Genomic DNA, 19,944 nt, shown 5'->3' with positions numbered 1-19,944 from the left:
AGCATAAAAAGGTTTAGATAGTTTCCCTTCAGAATTATATCCAAAATATTATAGTATAATAATATTATTTATTCCATTCCATTTTCTTCTGCTTAATCCAAGGCCAGGTCGCAGAGATAGTCTAACTCTAACTTTCCAGAACAGATGCCCGAGTCACCTCACCTGGCTCTCATCAGCGTGGACGAGCAGCAGCTCTACTCCGAGCTCTTCCTGTGTGACAGAGCTCCTCACTCTTTGCCACCCTGTGGAGAAAACTAAATTTCAGCTGCTCGTATCCAAAATTTTCTTTTTTCAATCATTACCCGAAGCTGCTGAAAGATGACTGTAGAACTCTTCTGTATTTATTTATTTTTATTTATCACATTCATTAAAGTAGGCTATCTGATTTCAGCACAGCCTACCCTCTTTGGCCTATTTGCATGATGATGTATTGAATATGTGTTAAAAATAAAGAAATAAATAAAAGAGCCTCCATAGATAAAGTGCATTCTAGTCTTTACCAATAGGGGGCGGTGAAATCACGCTGCCCTGGTTTGTTTTGGTTAGCAGTTAGCTGTTAGCACACGTGCTCCGGGGTAAGTGGAGTGATCTAGTGTCTCTGCAGACTGATCTCTGTGTGCAGGGGTGTGTGTGCAGGGGTCTGTGTGTGTGTCTGTCCGGTGCGTGCTCGGACACTCTGGACAAACGTGTCTTTTGTTTTACAGTTCCACTTTGATTCTTCACACGTGTTAGCTGAGTGTTAGCACGAGCACAGGAACAGATGATCATGAGGAAGAAACCCAACATACTCCTGACAGGTGAGGCTCTCAACAACTACTCATCATATCTGACTTTAAAGATATTTGTTATTGTGAAGCTGTTGAGTCTGAACCCGGATTAAACAAGTGTTAAACAAGTAAACCAGGTCCGAAAAGAAACCTCGAGCCATTCAGGTCTAAACCAGGACTAAACCAGGTCTAAACCAGGACTATGCCAGGTCTATGCCAGGTCTATGCCAGGTCTATGCTAAGACTATGCTAAGACTAAATACATACACAATACAATAACAATGAAAAGTACTTTAAACTGCACATCATTGTCTATTACAGTGGTTCTCAAGCTGTGGAGTGCACACTGCAGGGAGAGGACACGTGTATGGGGTTTGTTTTGCCTCATTAGGGTGATCTACTATGGCAAGCCAAACTGTTCACATTTACACCTTTAACACCTTATTTGTTGCGTCAAATCATTATACATTATGATAATGATCTCCTCCCACTGTTTTTCCCAGTCAGTGAATTTAAAGTGCTTTCAACCAATCACTGACCAAGACAAAGAGTCCAGAACAGTCCAAGCCCCAGCAAGCTGAGTTTGTGTGTTTCATATTTTTTTCCTATGACAATTGTATACAGACAATTAAATAATCAGTTGCTTAATGAGCAACATACTGAAAAGATAAATACGTTGAGGTGCATGACAACGTTTTAAATTTGATAGATTACAATTTACACAGTGTAAGGTTTATTTTTTAAGAGTAAAGATTGTGTATAGGGACATCGGTGTTGGACTGTTCTGGACTCTTTGTCTTGGTCAGTGATTGGCTGAAAGCACTTTAAATTCATTGACTGGGAAAACAGTGGGAGGAGATCACCATTGAGACATTATGTTTGGGTGCATCAGACGCCTCCAGGTTGCTCCTCAGACTCTACAGGAGCTCAGTGATGCCCTTACGCAGATCTGGGAGGACATCCCACAAGACTCCATCCGTCGTCTCATTAGGAGCGAGACACAACGTTGTCAAACATGCACAGAAGCACATGGGTTCACACAAGTTCTTGAGAAGCAGTTTGAGTTGCAGAAATGAAATATAAGCAAAATGAACCTGCAAAATGAGCCTGCAGATCATTATTTCACTTTGAGTTTCAGGGTGAAATGAAGCCCTCTGTAGGCTGAACATTTTATTTCCATTGCCCTGTTTATATTTGCATAGATATCCAGCATTTTTTTTTTTTCACATTGAGGTTTGATGTGTTTTCAAAGTGTTGCTTTACTATTTTTGGAGCAGTGACTGTAAATTATAATAAAGCTTTGTTGCAGCCTTCAGCGGTCTAATATCATAGTAAATCATACTCAAAGCAATGCCATTAAACAGATTATTGTAATAATAATAAGAAGGTAAATGAATATAGACAAGACATACTTGAAATAAAACTCAACCCTCCAGTGCCATGAAATAAACTAAAATGCCAAATGTGGAGTTGTGAATGAAAAAACCCTCTATCCAACCCTCCTTATGTACAGTACTTATAGTAGTGTGACCCTTATATGGAGTAAGAAAGCTGTCAAAAATATTTGTGCGCATAAAATAGAAATCCGTGCGTATTTGGGAAATCCGTGCATATTTGGCTGTAGTTGCACATAAAATAAATATTTGTAAACTCTCAAATGAAAATTTACGATTACGCTTTCATCAGTACGAATACGAATTCACAGACGGACCTTTACTGTCAAAAATACGTCATCACTTCACAGACATTATGCATCGAGCAGAAGAAACATCGATCAAGATCAAGACTGCGCATGCTCAAGTGTGTACTAGAGGGTAAAAAGAGTAATAGCACAAGAAGCTACAACAGCGACCGACAAGTGGGTTAATTAAAATCTATTGTAAAAATGTCTTGAATTCGGGAACCGAACGCTGCTGTATAATATTGTGTAGAAACACCTCCTTTGAACGGGAAATTGCACCTATATGTTAGATAACATAGTGGTAGCCAATTGGCTAACATCCGACGTAACGTTATCCCAGGGCTAATTAACAAATATCAGGTTCTCTGTAGGTTTAGATTAAAACATTCACGGCTCCAGCCACAGCGAGCATCAGCCAGTCTTCACTTCAGCTGCATTTCAGACATTGGGTTATACATGAGTTATAATGGGTCATAATTAGCAAATCCATCCACGTCACGGTGACGTTATACTTACCGGTAAATAATGTATATATACCAAGGTGTTGCCTGTAAACACGAACATTAATTGATGCTGGAAGCTGCATTAAACTGTAATGTGTAACATTTCATTGGCTGTGATGTCTGTAACCAGGACAGTTTGGTAATGTTTGGTGTAAACTGGGACATTTCAGCGTCCTGAGGAACTTTTGGTGGCATTTCATGCGAGAAATGCAGCTGATGCTCGCTGTTGCTGGAGCCGTGAATGTTTTAATCTAAACCAGGCATGTCCAAACTATGGCCCGGGGGCCAAATGCGGCCCTCAGACAAATTTTTCTTGGCCCTCAGACTTCCCGGTGAATTGGCCCAAATTACCTTGCATCAATGAAAAATGGACTTTTTACTGCAAGTTTTTTGAAAATCTACCTTGATAAAGCCAATCTTTAATATTTAGTGTGTAGTTTTAAGGATCTTAGCATGAATAAAGACTGATGGTTCATTCTAACGTGTTTAAACATGCACATAATACAGTTATTCGCTGTACTGCGCTCCAGTCTACGGCCCTCGATCGGCCCTCTGCTTCATTTGGGTTTCGATATGTGGCCCTTGATGAAAAAAGTTTGGACACCCCTGATCTAAACATACAGAGAACCTGATATTTGCTAATTAGCCCTGCTACAAACTTGAGCATGCGCAGTCTTGATCTTGATCGATGTTTCTTCTGCTCGATGGATAATGTCTGTGAAGTAATGACGTATTTTTGACAGTAAAGTTCCGTCTGTGAATTCGTATTCGTACTGATGAAAGCGTAATCGTAAATTTTCATTTCGTGATTGTAATTCATGACGTCGTAATTTTTCAATTCGTATTCTGATGGATAAAATACACACAATATATTTTATGTACGACTGGACTCATTTGAGAGTTTACAAATATTTATTTTATGCGCAACTACAGCCAAATATGCACGGATTTCCCAAATACGCACGGATTTCTATTTTATGCGCACAAATATTTTTGACAGCTTTCTTACTCCATACCCTTATACCATATTTTCCAGAATATTGTATATGTCCGGCTACTGAAGTTTGAGACGTTTCTTCTCGTCATTTACGCATACGGGCAAGACGTATCCCCCTCACTAATGTTCATTTAGTATCATAACTTACTTTATCGCTGTGTGAAAAATATTTGAGTGCACTGACAATATCGCTAGCTATTGTAGCACAAACAGCAGCGCTTTCTGCATTCAGGCTGCACGTATCCGCTGTGTTGCCAAACCATCGACCATAAATATGAATGGACAATGCGCCAAACAAAGAATCCGTCCATATATTCGCCGCAACGTTTTATTAGCCACAGGGTTCAAAGTGTGAGAAAAAATTAGCAGTTTATATTTCGGGAGTTACTCCTCAGCAGATTGTTCATCATATACACTGTGTACTCATTGTACTGTGTCTCTTATACTCATCTGCAGGTACTTCATCACATATACTGTGTACTTGCAGGTACTCCAGGAGTGGGGAAGACGACCCTGGGGAAGGAGCTGGCTCAAAGGACAGGCCTCACATATGTCAACATCGGCGAGCTGGCACAGGAAGGTTATCTCGGTTCCATCTTCTTTTCAGTTGAAGGGTTTCTAGTCAGTTTACTGGTCTGTGTGGGTTGTAACATTACTTCTAAAGAAAGATACTTGGTTTGATCCAGTACTTTTAAATGTAATGCTTGTCCTGAGATGATTTGTAGTTGTTCCATTCCATTCCATTTTCTTCCACTTTATCTGGGGCCGGGTCGTGAAGGCAGCAGTCTAAGCAGGGACTTCCCTTTCCACACACACTTCCTCCAGCTCTTTTGGGGGGACCCCGAGGCATTCCCAGGCCCCCAGGCCAGCCGAGAGACATAGTCCCTCCAGCATGTCCTGCCGGGGCCTCCTCCCGGTGGGACATGCCCAGGAGGCATCCGGAACAGTTGCCTGGCCACCTCAACTGGCTCCTCTCAGCATGAAGGAGCAGCAGCTCTACTCCAACCTCCTCCCGTGTGACTGAGCTCCTCACCCTATCTCTAAGGGAGCGCCCAGCCACCCTGCAAAGGAAACTCATTTCAGCTGCTTGTATCCGCCATCTTGTCCTTTTGTTCATTACTCAGAGCTCATGACCATAGGTGAAGGGAGGAACGAAGACTGACTGGTAAATTGAGAGTTTTGCCTTTCGGCTCAGCTCCCTCTTCACCACAAAGGGTAAATACAGCAACCGCATCACTGCAGATGCTGCATCGATCCGCCTGTCAATCTCACGCTCCATCCTCCCCTCACTCATGAACAAGACCCCGAGATACTTGAACTCCTCCACTTGAGGCAGGGACTCTCCACCCACCAGGAGAGGACAAGACACCTTTTTCCTGTCGAGAACCATGGCCTCGGACTTAGAAGAGCTGATTTTCATCCCAGCCACTTTACACTTGGCTGCAAACCACTGAAGTGCATGTTGTAGGTCCTGGTTTTATGAAGCCATCAGGACAACAACATCTGCAAACAGCAGAGATGAGATCCTGTGGTCCCCAAACCGGACCCCCTTCGGCCCCTGACTGCGCCTAGAAATTCTGCCCGTAAATACAATGAACAGAACCGGTGACAAAGGGCAGCCCTGGTGGAGTCCAACATGCACCAGTAACAGGTCTGACTTACTGCCAGCAATGAACACAGCTCCTGCTCCGGACGTACAGGGACCGGACAGCCCTTAGCAAAGGGCCCCGGACCCCATACTCCCAGAGCACCCCCCACAGGACACCACGAGGGACACGGTCGAATGCCTTCTCCAGATCCACAAAGCATATGTGAACTGGTTGGGCAAACTCCCATGATCCCTCGAGCACCCGATGGAGAGTGTAGAGCTGGTCCAGTGTTCCACGGCCAGGACCAAAACTACACAGCTCCTCCTGGATCCGGGGTTCGACTATTAGCCGGATTCTCCTCTTCAGTACACTGGCATAGACCTGATTTGTAGTTATGTTATTTTGAAATATGACGAGTATTATTAAATAGTGGTTCTGACTATACTTAGCATTTAGCTCATGCTTTCATGTGGACTTAAGATGGCCTCTGCTCTTGTTTGTCCAGGACAGCTGTATGATGGGTTTGATGAGGAGTACAACTGCCCTATTCTGGATGAAGACAAGGTGAGTTCGAGCAGAGGCACCAGCTCCATCTGAGTTTCACTGAACAAAACCCTGCTTTCTTGTGTTTGGAGATTTCTTTGGGAAAAGATGTTGATTTAAAATTAATTGTTCCCACTAGTTCAAATGTGTATGAAATCACTTAACTGGCACAAAACTGGAATTTCCTGAATTGTATTTTATCTACATCAGGACTTGGGCCCCATCCACACTAGTCCGTATTTGAATCATTTTCCTTGTGGATGCAGTGTTCGTTCACACTAATCCAATTGAAAACGGCTCCAGAGACGGAACGATCTGGTGCTGCCAACTCCCACGAATTCATCTGAGTACGGATCTGATCCAGCACTGTGTGGATGCCTGAAAACACTGATATGCTGATGTAGTTCTGTGCAAAGTAGTTAATTCAGCACCAAAACGCTAAGAGGCTAGAATATATGTCCATTCATATAAACGGCCTATGCTTATGATCATACGTATATGCACTGTATAATCTCTGAGAAATTTAACATGAACCATCTCCAACATAATAGAAGCACAGAACAGACTCACCAACAGCAGAACACCCCTCTGTCACAGAAAGAACACATATAATCCACTGAGTCGTGTCCTTTAGTCTGACAAAAGATGAACTGCATCCGCGCACAATAGAGAGCTGTTTTTTTAGCACTTAGTTTATGCAAATTAAACATGTGGTTTTAAGTTTCATTTCTGTAAAACGTAAACAAATATGCTCAAATGTGTCTGGAGAGGGAAGGCTTGCGGACAAAAAACAAGTCAGTCCTCAACTCTGAGCCACCATGCTCATCTTAAAATCCAGTGTTACGCTAAGTAACAACTGAACCTCGTCGTCAGACGAAAAGACTGTTTTTACACTTGCTTTCTCTCTCGGCTCAAAATCAGCTGCTGCAACTTCAGACTTCCTTGTTTTTACTGCGCTAACATCTATTGTATTGGTGCTTTTCAGGTTGTAGAATGTGATGATGTCATGCTATCAGAAGGGGGAAAGATGGAGAACTTTGCCATGGAATATCCAAAAAAATTCACAAATGTTGAATCTATTAATTTCTAGTTCTGCTGTATTAAATAAAAACCTGCATTTTAACAATATTACCTTTACCTGCCTCCATCTGTATTAAATATTACAGGCCATTAGAATGTTGTGATGTCACCTGTCACATCAACATATTAAAGGCACAACTATAAATTTGTGTTAAAAAGGTGTTTTATTAAATTATTTGTATAAAAATCTGTGTTGAGTATCAAGCCTTTTCCCTCAAATAAATACTGAATTCCAGTCTTGTGCCAACACGAATATGTTTATTCCTGTAAATGACCACAGGGACAAAGACTGACCACAGGGATGAGGTGTAATGTGTGCTGTGTGCTACAGTCATGTCTGTTGTGTGTTGTGTGCTACAGTCATGTCTGTTGTGTACTATGTGCTACAGTCATGTCTGTTGTGTGTTGTGTGCTACAGTCATGTCTGTTGTGTACTATGTGCTACAGTCATGTCTGTTGTGTGCTGTGTGCTACAGTCGTGCTGTTGTGTGTTGTGTGTTATAGTCATGTCTGTGTGCTCTGTGGTAAAGTCATGTGTGATGTGTGGTCTTCGGTGGCGCAGGTGGTGGACGAGTTGGAGGACAAGATGGCGGAGGGCGGGGTCATCGTGGATTATCACGGCTGTGACCTGTTCCCTGAGCGCTGGTTTCACATCGTGTTCGTCCTGCGCACAGACAACACCAAACTGTACACTCGTCTAGAGAGCAGGTGAGTACCTGAGTGGTTAGCACTGGGTTCTACTTCTGGGTTCAATCCCCAGGTTGCCTGGGACTTTCTGTGCAGAGTTTGTGTGGATGGGGTTCCTTCTGGCACTCCAGTTTCCCCCATCAATCCAAAACATGCATCATAGGTACAATCCTCCAACTAAGGTAGACCTGACTGAGCCACTGCACCTGAGGAGATGTCAGATGAGATGTCAGATGAGGAGATGTCAGATGAGGAGATGTCAGATGAGGAGATGTCAGATGAGGAGATGTCAGATGACTAAGATTAACTTAACCTTAACCTTAACCTACAATGTAATGAATAGATAAAACTGTGTCTTGCCCCATCTGAGATTGTTATTGCCCGGATGCTGGTGTTGTTTGTTTGCTGCTTCTCCATCCGTCTTTCTGTTTTTCTGTTCTGTCATAGGGATGTTGGTGGGAGTTACTTTATTATTTCATATACTTTCTAATGACAGTAAAGTGGGCATGCTTTATTCTGTCTTGTATTTGTTTTGGAACTAGGGCCCGACTGATATATCGGTTGGCTGATATCGGCCGATATGGGCACCTGGAAACATATTGGTGATTGGCCGATCTTGCTGAAAATCTTGCCGATATTTCCCGTGGGCATGTTATACGTCGTTATAAATCTTAGACTCTCTACATTATGTTAATTTAATCCAATTTACAGACAGATAAATGTCCTAATATGTGGCTCCACATCAGTATTTATCTGTGGAGTTATTTGTCTGTGTCTGTGTCTGTGTCCGTACTGTCCCAACTCACGTCACGTGTTTGTTTACAGACACAGACCCAAACACTGAGATTATATTCTTTTTATGGACAATCAGTTTGAGTCTGGATTAAAAGGACATTTACTAGTGCAGACTTGAGATGTGAGGAGGAGCCTGTGTGAGCGCTGTGTGTTGGAAATATGTTGATTTTGAAGCTAGTTTTGGTTATTTGTCATTGGTTAGTGATTAGCTGCTGTAGCTCCCACACATAAACAGGCTGTTTTCTATTGGTCTATTGTAAAGTGACTATATTGGCCGTATATTTGTTACTGAACCTGCTTTGATATGTAAATGAGCTGTGAATAGACGTGTGAATTATGACATTTACACATATAATTAATTACCGCTCCGCGCAGCATTTACGGCTAAAGGCTAATAGCGGTATTTTCTTTATTAGCTTGTAGTGATGGAAATGGCTCTTAGAAGCGAACGACAGGAGCTTGCTCCTTATTGGGAGCTGTGTTTTCTCTTTCTCTCACTTTTTTTCTCTTCTCAGACTCAGGAGTTTGACAGCGGCAGTGGCTGAAAATGAAACTTTCAGAAATCTGCGTGTGCATAGGATAGAAAAAATTTGCATATTTGGCTGTAGTTTAGCATAAAATAAATAAATAACGACTAATCTTGGGCTCGAGAGACGGAGAGAGATAGAGACCGAGTCCCGACACTCAGTCCTGGTTCAGTTCTGGTTTAGTCCTGTTTTACACATAGTTTACATCTGTTTTAGTCCTGGTTTAGTCCTTTTTCAGTCCTGGTTTAGACCTGGTTCAGTTCTGGTTTAGTCCTGCTTGCACAAAACAATCTGAAGAGCCGCTTGGGAGCCGAAAGCTGCTTTTACTGAGCCGAGCCAAAAGAACTGGAATACCCATCACTAGTAGCTAGAATGTGATGCAAAAATACCATTAGTCCAACCTACTGTCTGTAAATATGACATAAAGAGGCAGAATAACAATAAATGTTTCCTAAATAAACCCAATTTAAAATCCACTAGAGCCAAACCTAAGTTTTTTTAAACAATTCAAGATTTACAGTGAATTTTTACATCACTAAATATATCGGTGATTATATTCGCTATCAGCAGCTCCAACTCCCATTTTATCGGTTTCATATCGGCCACAACAAAATCCATATCAGTCGGGCCCTATTTGGAACATTTGTTTTATTTGATGAAACAGATGGTAAGCCAGACACTGGCTTACCATGTGTAAACACAGGAATTGAAAAAAGCTAATGAATTTATTCAACAAAAACAGGAAAAAAAAAAAAAGCTAATTCAAAACACATAAAATAATGCCTATAATTGCAAACCAGAGCCATGTAATCAGAGTTGTAATCAGAGCAGTACAGCAAAATGCTCCTGCTGTTTTTCATAAGGGAACAATGTTCACCATGATCAAAAGCTCAGAAAATGTAGTACAAACATACCGTATTCATTTAAAATGAATATGTTTGTAATAAATGGAGAGGCGTGGAGTCTTCTCCAGTTTTTCCCTTTTAATCAAACTCTAGCATTCTCCAGTTGGTGGCTTTCGACATTCTAGATCACGGGTGTCAAACATACGGCCCGGGGGCCAGATTCAGCCCTCCAAGACCTTTAATCTGGCCTTCGTCTGATTTTCTACTAAAATATTTAAATTATATTTTCTATAAAAATATTGTTAATTATCTGCGGTGCTTATCATAGCAGCGTCTCCAGCGTCTCTGTGCGTGGCCCCTCCCACCAGAGCAGCACAAATGAAGACTTGTCTCTTTCCAAACGCTCTTAACGGACGATTGTTTTGACTGTTGACCATGACACCCTCATCAACAAAATGTACAAAATGAGAAAAATGGAGCCGAGTGCAGGATTTTCCAAGAAAAATTGACTTATTTCTGTTTGCATACAAGTTCATGTTAAAACATTGTGTTGAAATTACATTTTTCTTAAAGTTTCAGGTTGTTCATAATATTATAATATTTTGTAAAAGAAAGAGTTCATCAATTAAAAAAGATTTCTGTAATAGATTTGTGTTTCTCTGCACAAATATTTGAACTTATTGTTATTTTTGGGGTTTACATGCCATGAGTTTTCTGATCCGGCCCCTTTGGGATCAAAGTAGGTTGGATACGGCCCCCGGACCAAAATGAGTTTGACACCCCTGCTCTAGATGATAATCATATGTTTTCCTCATTGATTACATTGTACTTTGCCATGAAATATCCAAAAGGTAACTTTGCAAATCATTTCTATTAGTGACTAGAGGCCACAACTTACTGTATCACACATATCTGCATTTGAACAATATTCCTTTGAGCTGCCCCATTTGTATTAAATATGACTGGCCAGTAGAATGTTGTGATTCCACCTGAAACTCAGCAGTATAGTGCACTGACTCTCTTGTGAACACAGGGGCTACAGTGGGAAGAAGCTGCAGGACAATGTGCAGTGTGAGATCTTTCAGACCATCTTGGAGGAGGCTCTGGAGGCCTACCAGGAGGAGATCGTGCACCAGCTGCCCAGCAACACACCTGAAGACCTAGAGCAGAACACAGAGCAGATCGTGCAGTGGACTGAGCAGTGGATCAAGGACCACAACTAGAGTTTATCATGTTATAGAACTGTATGTATGGGGATAAGGTGATATGAGTGAATATGGATTCTAGTACACGGGGAACACTTGTTTCGTCTCCTTGAGGGAAGAGATGGTCATTGCCTGTTAAATACCAGACTGATATCCCTGTTATTTATACAGAGGGAATCAGGTCCCCACGTCCTCTGACACATCTCCACTCAACCAAACATGATGGTACAGACATATTTGTATTTCAGTGTAGACGGCTCACAATAATTACAATTATAAATTACTGTTCAATAAATGAATGAAAGAAAAATAATTTTTGTGCTCAGTATTTATCATGGGTACAATTTCTTTGCAAAAATGTGTGATTATTTTTGTTAATTCCTTGTTCATTCTGTTATTCATTTGTTGCAGCTTATGCTTTTTAATGATACTTTGTATGGTGGTTTACCGTGAGATCATCCTTCTTATTCAGTCATTTGGATTAAGTAGTTTGGGTATTATCATCCCCTCCTGGGCATGTCCTACCGGGAGGAGGCCCCGGGGAAGACCCAGGACACGCTGGAGGGACTATGTGTCAGGGCTGGCCTGCGAACCTCTCGGGGTCCCCCCAGAGGAGCTGGAGGAATTGTCTGGGGTGAATTAATTCTGGGAGTCCCTGCTTAGACTGCTGCCCCCATAACCCAGCCCCAGATAAGTGGAAGAAAATGGATAGATGGATGGCATTCATCCCAGTATCTATCGTGTTATTGTGGCAGGAGCTCATTGGTCATCAGTAATCAGACATGTTTTTCAGTCTCTTGTTTTGTTTTGTTTTTTTGTTTTTTCTTTGTAAGCAGCCATGTTTGTTTTGATATCGACAAACAGCATGTTCCAGATTGGCTAATCCACCTGTCACTCACAGCTTTTGAAGTGATTCACCGATGCAATGACTAGACTCCCAGTTTCATAAAGTACTGGAAGAGTGTATTCCCCTCAGGTTAACAGGGCAGAGCCTGTACACAAACCTAATAAACCTAATGAACTGAACTTTTCCAGTGGAGGATGGACTCATCGAGCACTTCCTGTTTCAATTGTGTCAATACTGATGACAAATGGGCTTATACATGAGTGGAAACAAGGTCATAGTTCCCTTTGCCTTGTATATGTGAGTATAGTGTTAGGATTCTCTATAATTGTCTTTGTATTATGAGATGGGACTGGGCTGTATTGGCTTCTATAAATACAGTGCAACAACTTTATGGCTTCAGTGTGATTGTTTTTGTTTGTTTTTCTGACACAGTTTTTATGACGACTAAACGATTGACAGTTACCTACAGGAGGTTACTTCAGAGTCCTGGTTGAAGGGGCAACTGGATCAGTCCACATCAGTTCACCCAATGAGTTAAACCCTACTTTGTCAAATTTTGGTGAAACTTGGTAAATCATAGCTAGAAAAGCCAAAATTTCTAAATTTTGTTTGATTGGAGTAACATTTCAGAGATATAGCAGTTTAATTTTTTTGACTTTTTATCGTGGTTGTCGAATTTCAAATTGCATTTACTCAGCAACTACTGGTGTGATATCAAATTCCAAGGTATCTCTGGAAAGGGGAAATTGTAAGGAATCCAAATCTGCATTTGAGTACTTTTGAGATGAATGAGCTTTTGAGCTATATTTTGACCTTGAAATTGACAATAAAGGACACGCCCGACCTCAATGACACGAATAGAAACTAGAAAAGCACTCAGAGAGCGCAGACCTCCACCAAGGACTACCCCCATTTTTTATATATATAAATTGCGATAAAATCAGTCTTCTGGATCAGATCCGGATCAGCCTTTGGAATATGAAAGAGGATCCCATTGTCCATCCCTGGGTCAAATTTCATGGGGTTTGGTTAATAATTAACCGAGATATTGAGAAACCAAATTTTTTGCCCCATTTACCACAATGTTAACTAAAATTTCAAAGTGATCCAGAATCCAGGATTTCTTCCAGATCACCCCCAAAATGAAATCAGTTCTTCCTTTTCACATTTCCAACAAATCCTGAAAATTTCAGCAAAATCGGTCCATAACTTTTTGAGTTATGTTGCTAACAGACAAACAAACAAACAAACAAATAGACAAATGCCTGCAAAAACATAACCTCCTTGGCGGAGGTAAAAATGTAGCCCTATATATCTACTACAACATATATAACATCTGCAGGGGTTTTCTTTTTTATTTTCACACAATTTTACCTAGAAGTTGACTTACCCCATCTTAAGACATGACAAATATCTATTCACTGTATTTGGGTATACATTTACACACACAGAGTCACACAGTACCAAAAGTCACTGAGAAGTTCACAGCTGGCTTCGTTTCATGAAATCAGGATATTTCCCGGTACTCCTTATCTGCAGGCCAGTTCACTTCAAATAGTGTTTAGAAATTCTGATAGGTCATTTATCCAAAATGTTGTAGTTTCTTGTCAAAGATTATTTCAAGAAAGGAGTGTTTATCACACAGTGTATGGCTGAATCAGGTATCCAACAAGAATCATATTTGGATGGCCAGTAGAAGGTCTGCTTTGTGCTTTGTGCAATGCTTTGAGCACAAACAGCTTTTGAAATGAGGCTTCAGAACTGAAAAAGAGCCTTGGATGACCTGCGAAATGTATTAAAAATGTATTAAAAAAAAAAAAAAAAAAAAAGTTAAGTTGCCAGAACTGAATTTCTCTTCTGCTATGGATCCTACTTGATGACAGAGGGAACATTAAAATCAAACTCTTACATACAGTTCCTTTGAGTTTGAAGTGATAGGTTAGGCTACATATTTCATTAAAACATAGTCAACATAATCAAATTTACTATATATTTAACATTTTTATTTTTCAAGACATAAAATAATGCGTACATTTAGAAAACACTTGAGATGAGAGCTGTGTTGGAGCGCCCTCTGCTGACAGCATTAAGCATAACCCCACACACTTGGAATGAAACCAATTTCAGCACAAAGAAGCTCAGTTTGCTGATTATTAATAGAACTAAGAACTGACTAATGGAGTATTTTTTGTTACAAATCTATCTGAAATGAAATGAAGTGATTTGTGAGTGCTCAGAGCTAGTGCTTAGAAAGAAATGTGAAAGCAGCAAAATACAACTCCATAAGTTTTGGAGAAGAACATGTCACTTTCAAATCATTTTATGATTTTTACTGTACTTTTTTACTGTGAACAAGGCTTGTCTAATGTACACATAATTTGACAAAAATACATATGACAAATTTATAACACCTATTATTTTCTTAAATGAATGTTTAATTAATTGTCAAAAAATCCCTGTCCCTGCATTTTGGATGGTATTTTTTGTATTCATGACAGAGATAGAGGGATTCTCAGAACTCAGTTCCATTTCCAGTAATTTCTTCACAAACTGCCACTAGAATGACAAAGGTAAATATGAGCCACAGGTATAATCCCAACGCATCTTTAATTGTGTGCAACAGCACCTCTTTCACGCCTGAATGAAGTAAACGTGAGCGGGCTCTGTGCTGGGAAGTCCGAGGAGTGCCAGGCTGCATGCCAACAGCAATTTCCACACAAAAACTGGTATACTTTTCATTTTTAAATGAAGCTATTCATTTAACAGGGCAATCTCACATAATACCTGGTGCCAGCTTTTAGTTTCCGTCTGCAGTTATTTTAAAAAGGCAGGTGGGGCTGTGGCTGCAGTGCATTATTCACAGTAAAATAATACCCGTGGTGGAACGTAATGAAGTAAAAGTAAACTACTGTAGGTATCTGTGTTTTACTTAAGTTCTACTTTCACTTCAGTACATTTGAGAGATGTACTGTGTCTGTACTTTCTTCTCCACTACATTTTTGAACAGGACTGAAGAGTAAAAGTATTTTTTGTCCTAGTTTGAGACTTGATGAAAAGTTTTTAACATGTTCATAGTTTGAGCAAACAAAACAGTAAAAAATGATTCAGCTGCTGACCAAAGCTCAAATCTTAATCAGAATCATTCTATTCAAAGACTTATAAGACCTCAAAATCTGCACAAATTGACTTAGTACTTCCTTACTCTTTAGTTACATTTCCAAATGGATACTTTAATACTTTTACTTAAGTAGATTTTGTCAAGTGATACTTTTACTTATTACTTTTATTTTTTGCTCTAGTATCTGTACTTTTACTTAAGTGACAAAATTGAAAGCTTCTTTCACCATTGTTTTATTCACAGAGCATTAGTGTCACTCATGCAGGTCATAACACACTGTCATTTACACACACACGCAGGCACACGCACACATACACACACACACACACACAGTACTTCAGTGCAGTTGTAGCCGCAGCTTCATGTTATCTTTACTGTATTTATTTATCCTGCCTGTTACTCAGATTAGACCTTAATCTGATCTTTGTTTTAACACAGTCTGACTAGAAAGAAGGGACTTGGTAGGAACTCAAACAGGTATTTTTCTCTTGAGTTTTCAGATTATCATAAATCTTTTGATCAACCAGTGTTTGCTGATGTTACCATGGTAACTGCTTAACATTTCACCATAGGCAAACAGGCAGAACATTCCCAGTGTGATGTTACAGCAAAGTATCAATAAAATATCTAGTTTAGGGGCTCTCAAACTTTTCACACCATGTACCACCAAAGAAAGTCCAAGTCCCTCTGAGCCCCAAGTCCATCTGAGCCCCAAGTCCATCTGAGCCCCAAGTCCATCTCAGCCCCAAGTCCATCTGAGCCCCAAGTCCATCCCAGCCCCAAGTCCATCTGAGCCCCAAGTCCCTCTGAGCCCCAAGTCCATCCCAGCCCCAAGTCCATCTGAGCCCCAAGTCCATCTGAGCCCCAAGTCCATCCCAGCCCCAAGTCCATCTGAGCCTCAAGTCCATCTGAGCCTCAAGTCCATCTGAGCCTCAAGTCCATCTGAGCCTCAAGTCCATCTGAGCACCAGGTCCATCACGAGCTTCTGTGCCACCAGCAGAACATGAACCACAGTTTGAGTAGCAGAGCTTTAAGCCATGTTAGATTGGTGTTACCTCCTCAAAAACAGACCTGGAGTTGTTTTGTTTCATTCCTACATGTTTGAAGTAACCCTTTACTATTAGTGTCTACATCTCCAAAACTCAAAATGCTTTGTTCCACCTCGTGATGTCATGCAGTGGTAGTTTTAGAAGTTAACAGCTCATTTTACCTTTTGTTCAGTAAAGATGGGAAATTACAGAGCTGAGATTATCCAAATTATTCAAGTGAAGGTGTATGGAGTTTAAAAACACAGTGGAGCACTTCCTGTATGACCACGTGACATCACAAGGTGGGGTGTTTTCCATTTGAGAAAAGAAACCTAAAACTGCAGGGTTTGTGTTTGTGTGTTAAACATGTGAATGAAACAAAACGCAACTCCGGGACTATTTGTGATGAGGAAACATAATAACAACACTCAAGTACAAGTATAAATAGTGAGCCAAGAAATTACTCTAGAAAGTACCAATAAAAAAAATACTACTACTCAAGTAAAGGTAGGTTTGTTTGTTTTTTTCCCCTAGTGGAGAGGCGACCTCGCTCACAGTCAGAATGTCTGTTTTTCTAGATATTTTTGAGCTATAAACCCACCTGTAACTGAATAAATGTAAAGTAGAGCTGTTTAATGTCACACTGTGGGACTTTGCAGGCAGAGGAAAGACATCTCCATAGAAACAAGACAGTGACAGACCCCAACCTTAGTAAAAGTAGCTTAATTTAATTTAAGTGAAGTTACAGTTAATATTAAATAAGTCACAAAATCTGGTGTTTTAAGGAGAGACACAAAAATGAGACAAACTAAATCAGATCTGAAGGAGCCGAAACACAAACGTTCAAATCATTTCATATTGTCACATGAAGCTTTTGTCACTTGTAGATTTTCTCACAGTGAGAAGAGGAAACACAACTTTTACTCAAGTAAGAGTACTGTTATTTCAATAAAAAAAATATTACACAAGTAGGGCTAAAAAAGTGTCACTTAAAAAGTTACTCAAGTAAATCGCCAGCCTTGTCATTTTTTGGCCAAACTGAGTTGAGTTCATTCTTCTCTCCAGACCCCGCTGCATCTGTCTGTGTCATTGGCTCTGTCCTTGGCCAATCAGAAAGACTTTTACAGCCAAACAAACACAAACTGCCCAAATCATCTTGCACTATATTTTTATTTGAGTATTTTCTATGTTCGTGCCAAGAGGTTAATGATAACCGACTGAAGGTAACTGAGTCAATGTATCTGAGTTAATACTAAAGCCAGACTGTGAATGATTTAAACCACTCAGACTCAGGAGAAAGAGAAACATCAGTCAGCTATTTATATGCAGTGTTGGGGAGTAACAGATTACATGTACTGGAGTTATGTAATCAGAGTACAAATTCTGAGTAACTGTATTCGGGTACAGTTACCGTTTCAATGAGTGGTAATTGGATTACAGTTACTTTGTTGAAATGAATGGATTACATGGCGGTATGTTCCTGTTTTCACATTTTGGGCTAAACCAGGACTAAACCAGAACTAAACTAGGTCCAAACTAGGACTAAACCAAGTTTAATCAGGTCTAAACCAGGACTAAACTAGGACTAAACCAGGTCTAAACCAGGACTAAACCAGGACTAAACCAGGACTAAACCAGGTCTAAACAATATGACACTAACAGTAGGGTGGGCATAATTTAAGGCAGCAGTGATCTCATATAGAAATCATTTCTCTATCAGTAATATTTTTAATATGGTTAAGGAAAGATCAGGCTTTTTGTCGTCTTTTAGCAGATAAAACATCTTCATCTTTGTTTCTCTACAGTAAAACAAAAGTCTGTTCATGGAGACTTGCGCTCAACAGCCAATCTGAAGAGAACAAACATGAATTTTCAGGATGTGGTTGTTACATTCATGTCGTTTTAGAAAGCATGACAATATCAAGTAATCCAAAGTATTTAGATTACATTACTCACTTTAAGTAATTTAATGGATTCCGTTACAAACTACATTTTAGGGTATGTAATCTGTAATCTGTAGGGGAATACATTTTAAAAGTAACCTTCTCAACACTGTTTATATGTAGGGCCTATGTAGTGTATGTCGGTGATGTTTGGGATTTTAACTTTGGACAACTGCAAACTGTTTTAAAGTGTTTACAGCTAACTGCATTTCATCAGCTGAAATTCAGATATAAAAAATTCAAAGTGAGAAATTCAGTGACATTTGAATTATATTAGGCTATTTTCTGATAATGGAGTTTCTTCATGACACATGTTTCATTCTCACATGTTTAACACATAAACCCTGCAGGTTTACTTCTTCTCTCAAATAGAAAACACTCTGTTCAGAAAGTGCTTCACTATGTTTTTAACTCCATACACCTTCACTACACATTATTTGGATGATTTCAGGCCTGGAATTGCCAATCTCTACTGAACAAAAGGTAAAACTGAGCTGTTAAAATGAAAAATACTGCTTCATGACATCACAAGGTGGAACAGAGCATTTTGAGCTTTGGAGATGTAGACACATTAATATTAAAATGTTACTCAAACATGTGTGAATGAGACAAAACACAACTCCAGGTCTGTTTTTGAGGAGTAACACCATTCTGACATGGCTTAACCCTCACAGGAGTCAGTTTAGTGTAATATTGAACCATTCAAAATCAAAATCTGATTAAACAAATGATCTTGCATACAGGGCTCTGCGCTGGTGGAGTGTAGCTCCTCTCAGCTCTGTCAGAATTTTCTTTCATGTAAACCATGGACAGAAGTCAGCTGTAGTGTGGAGTATTTATAGGAACTCCTGCTCCTCCCCCCTGACTCTTTGATGCTATCGTCATTAGAGGAGCTGGAATACACAAGAAAAGTATTCAAGCGAGAATAATGTTACTTCAAAATCATATTACTCAAGTAGAAGTACAAAGTAGTGGTCTATGAAAGGTAAGTAAGAATAAAAAGGTATTTAGACAAACTACTGCAGTAAGAGCGGAGAAGTACTACATTTAGTTAATATTATGTGAAGGACAAAACATGAAATAATGCACAAAATAAAAAAGATAGACACAAAAACAAGATAAACTAAATTATCTGAAGGAGCACTGCAAGAAATTTAAATGTTCAGATCATTTCATATTGTCACATAAAGTTGACTCACAGTTACTCACAGTAACTGTGAGTCAAGAGAGAGTCAAGTACAAGAGTACTGTCACTTCGATAAAATATTACTCAAGAAGGAGTAAAAGTATGTTGCTAGGAAAATGCCATGAAAGTACTCTGAAAAGTACAGTTTCTCATATATTTTACACAAGGAAATGTAACTAAGTACACCTCTGGTCATTCGGAAATCCAGTAAGCCTGTAATCCTTGTTGTTTAGTAGTTGAAGTCATCGCTGGACTTGCTGGGTTTATACAGAAAGGGGAAGTGACTGAGTGAGTTGAAGATTTGGTATTATTTGGTATTTCTATGTAAAAAGTCAAATTATGTTTCACAATTGGAATCTGTCTTTACATAAACACACAGTTTCCACGTACTGTTGCCACGTCCCCTTTTTAGTTGACCAGTCGATGGGCTGGACATGTCACGAAAGGCCATGGCTTTTTACCATAGGCTAATGGATGTATACGCTGTTTTGGTATAATATTCTTTTTCCCACCCACTGTTCACCCACTGTTAAACTAAATCTTTGTAAGAGGAAACTGGGTATAAAATGAACAGCCTAAATAACAACATAAAGAATTTTAAGA

The 19,944-nt window shown here is 39.9% G+C and overlaps 1 protein-coding gene across 3 annotated transcripts; it reads left to right on the top strand.

Annotated features, from left to right (window-relative positions):
* The first annotated feature begins 505 nt into the window (after positions 1 to 505).
* On the top strand, positions 506 to 12,452 carry ak6 (adenylate kinase 6). Of its 3 annotated transcripts, none has more exons than XM_020938369.2 (7): positions 506 to 575; positions 705 to 797; positions 1,089 to 1,139; positions 4,436 to 4,528; positions 6,043 to 6,101; positions 7,723 to 7,868; positions 11,048 to 12,452. In XM_020938369.2, exons 2-7 carry the CDS (start codon positions 761 to 763, stop codon positions 11,235 to 11,237), a joined length of 576 nt encoding a protein of 191 aa, XP_020794028.1. In that variant the 5' UTR covers positions 506 to 575; positions 705 to 760; the 3' UTR covers positions 11,238 to 12,452. The 3 variants fall into 3 exon arrangements, with proteins under 3 accessions (XP_020794028.1, XP_055017736.1, XP_020794029.1); XM_055161761.1 differs by having other exon boundaries at positions 1,089 to 1,172; XM_020938370.2 differs by lacking the exon at positions 1,089 to 1,139.
* The last annotated feature ends 7,492 nt before the right edge of the window (positions 12,453 to 19,944 follow it).

The sequence above is a fragment of the Boleophthalmus pectinirostris genome, unplaced genomic scaffold, assembly GCF_026225935.1.
Source record: "Boleophthalmus pectinirostris isolate CB_2022bp ecotype Guang Dong unplaced genomic scaffold, ASM2622593v1 HiC_scaffold_4, whole genome shotgun sequence".
NCBI classification, from domain to species: Eukaryota; Metazoa; Chordata; class Actinopteri; order Gobiiformes; family Gobiidae; genus Boleophthalmus; species Boleophthalmus pectinirostris.
The sequence above is the reverse complement of the archived record's forward strand: the minus strand, read 5'-3'. Positions and strand labels throughout refer to the sequence as shown.

Excerpts from the sequence above, each read along its gene's own strand:
- ak6 (XM_055161761.1), top strand. The coding sequence starts at position 761 with ATGATCATGAGGAAGAAACCCAACATACTCCTGACAG. Across the intron at positions 798-1,088 it reads ACCCAACATACTCCTGACAG|TGGTTCTCAAGCTGTGGAGT; the intron begins GTGAGGCTCTCA and ends TGTCTATTACAG. Across the intron at positions 7,869-11,047 it reads TACACTCGTCTAGAGAGCAG|GGGCTACAGTGGGAAGAAGC; the intron begins GTGAGTACCTGA and ends TTGTGAACACAG.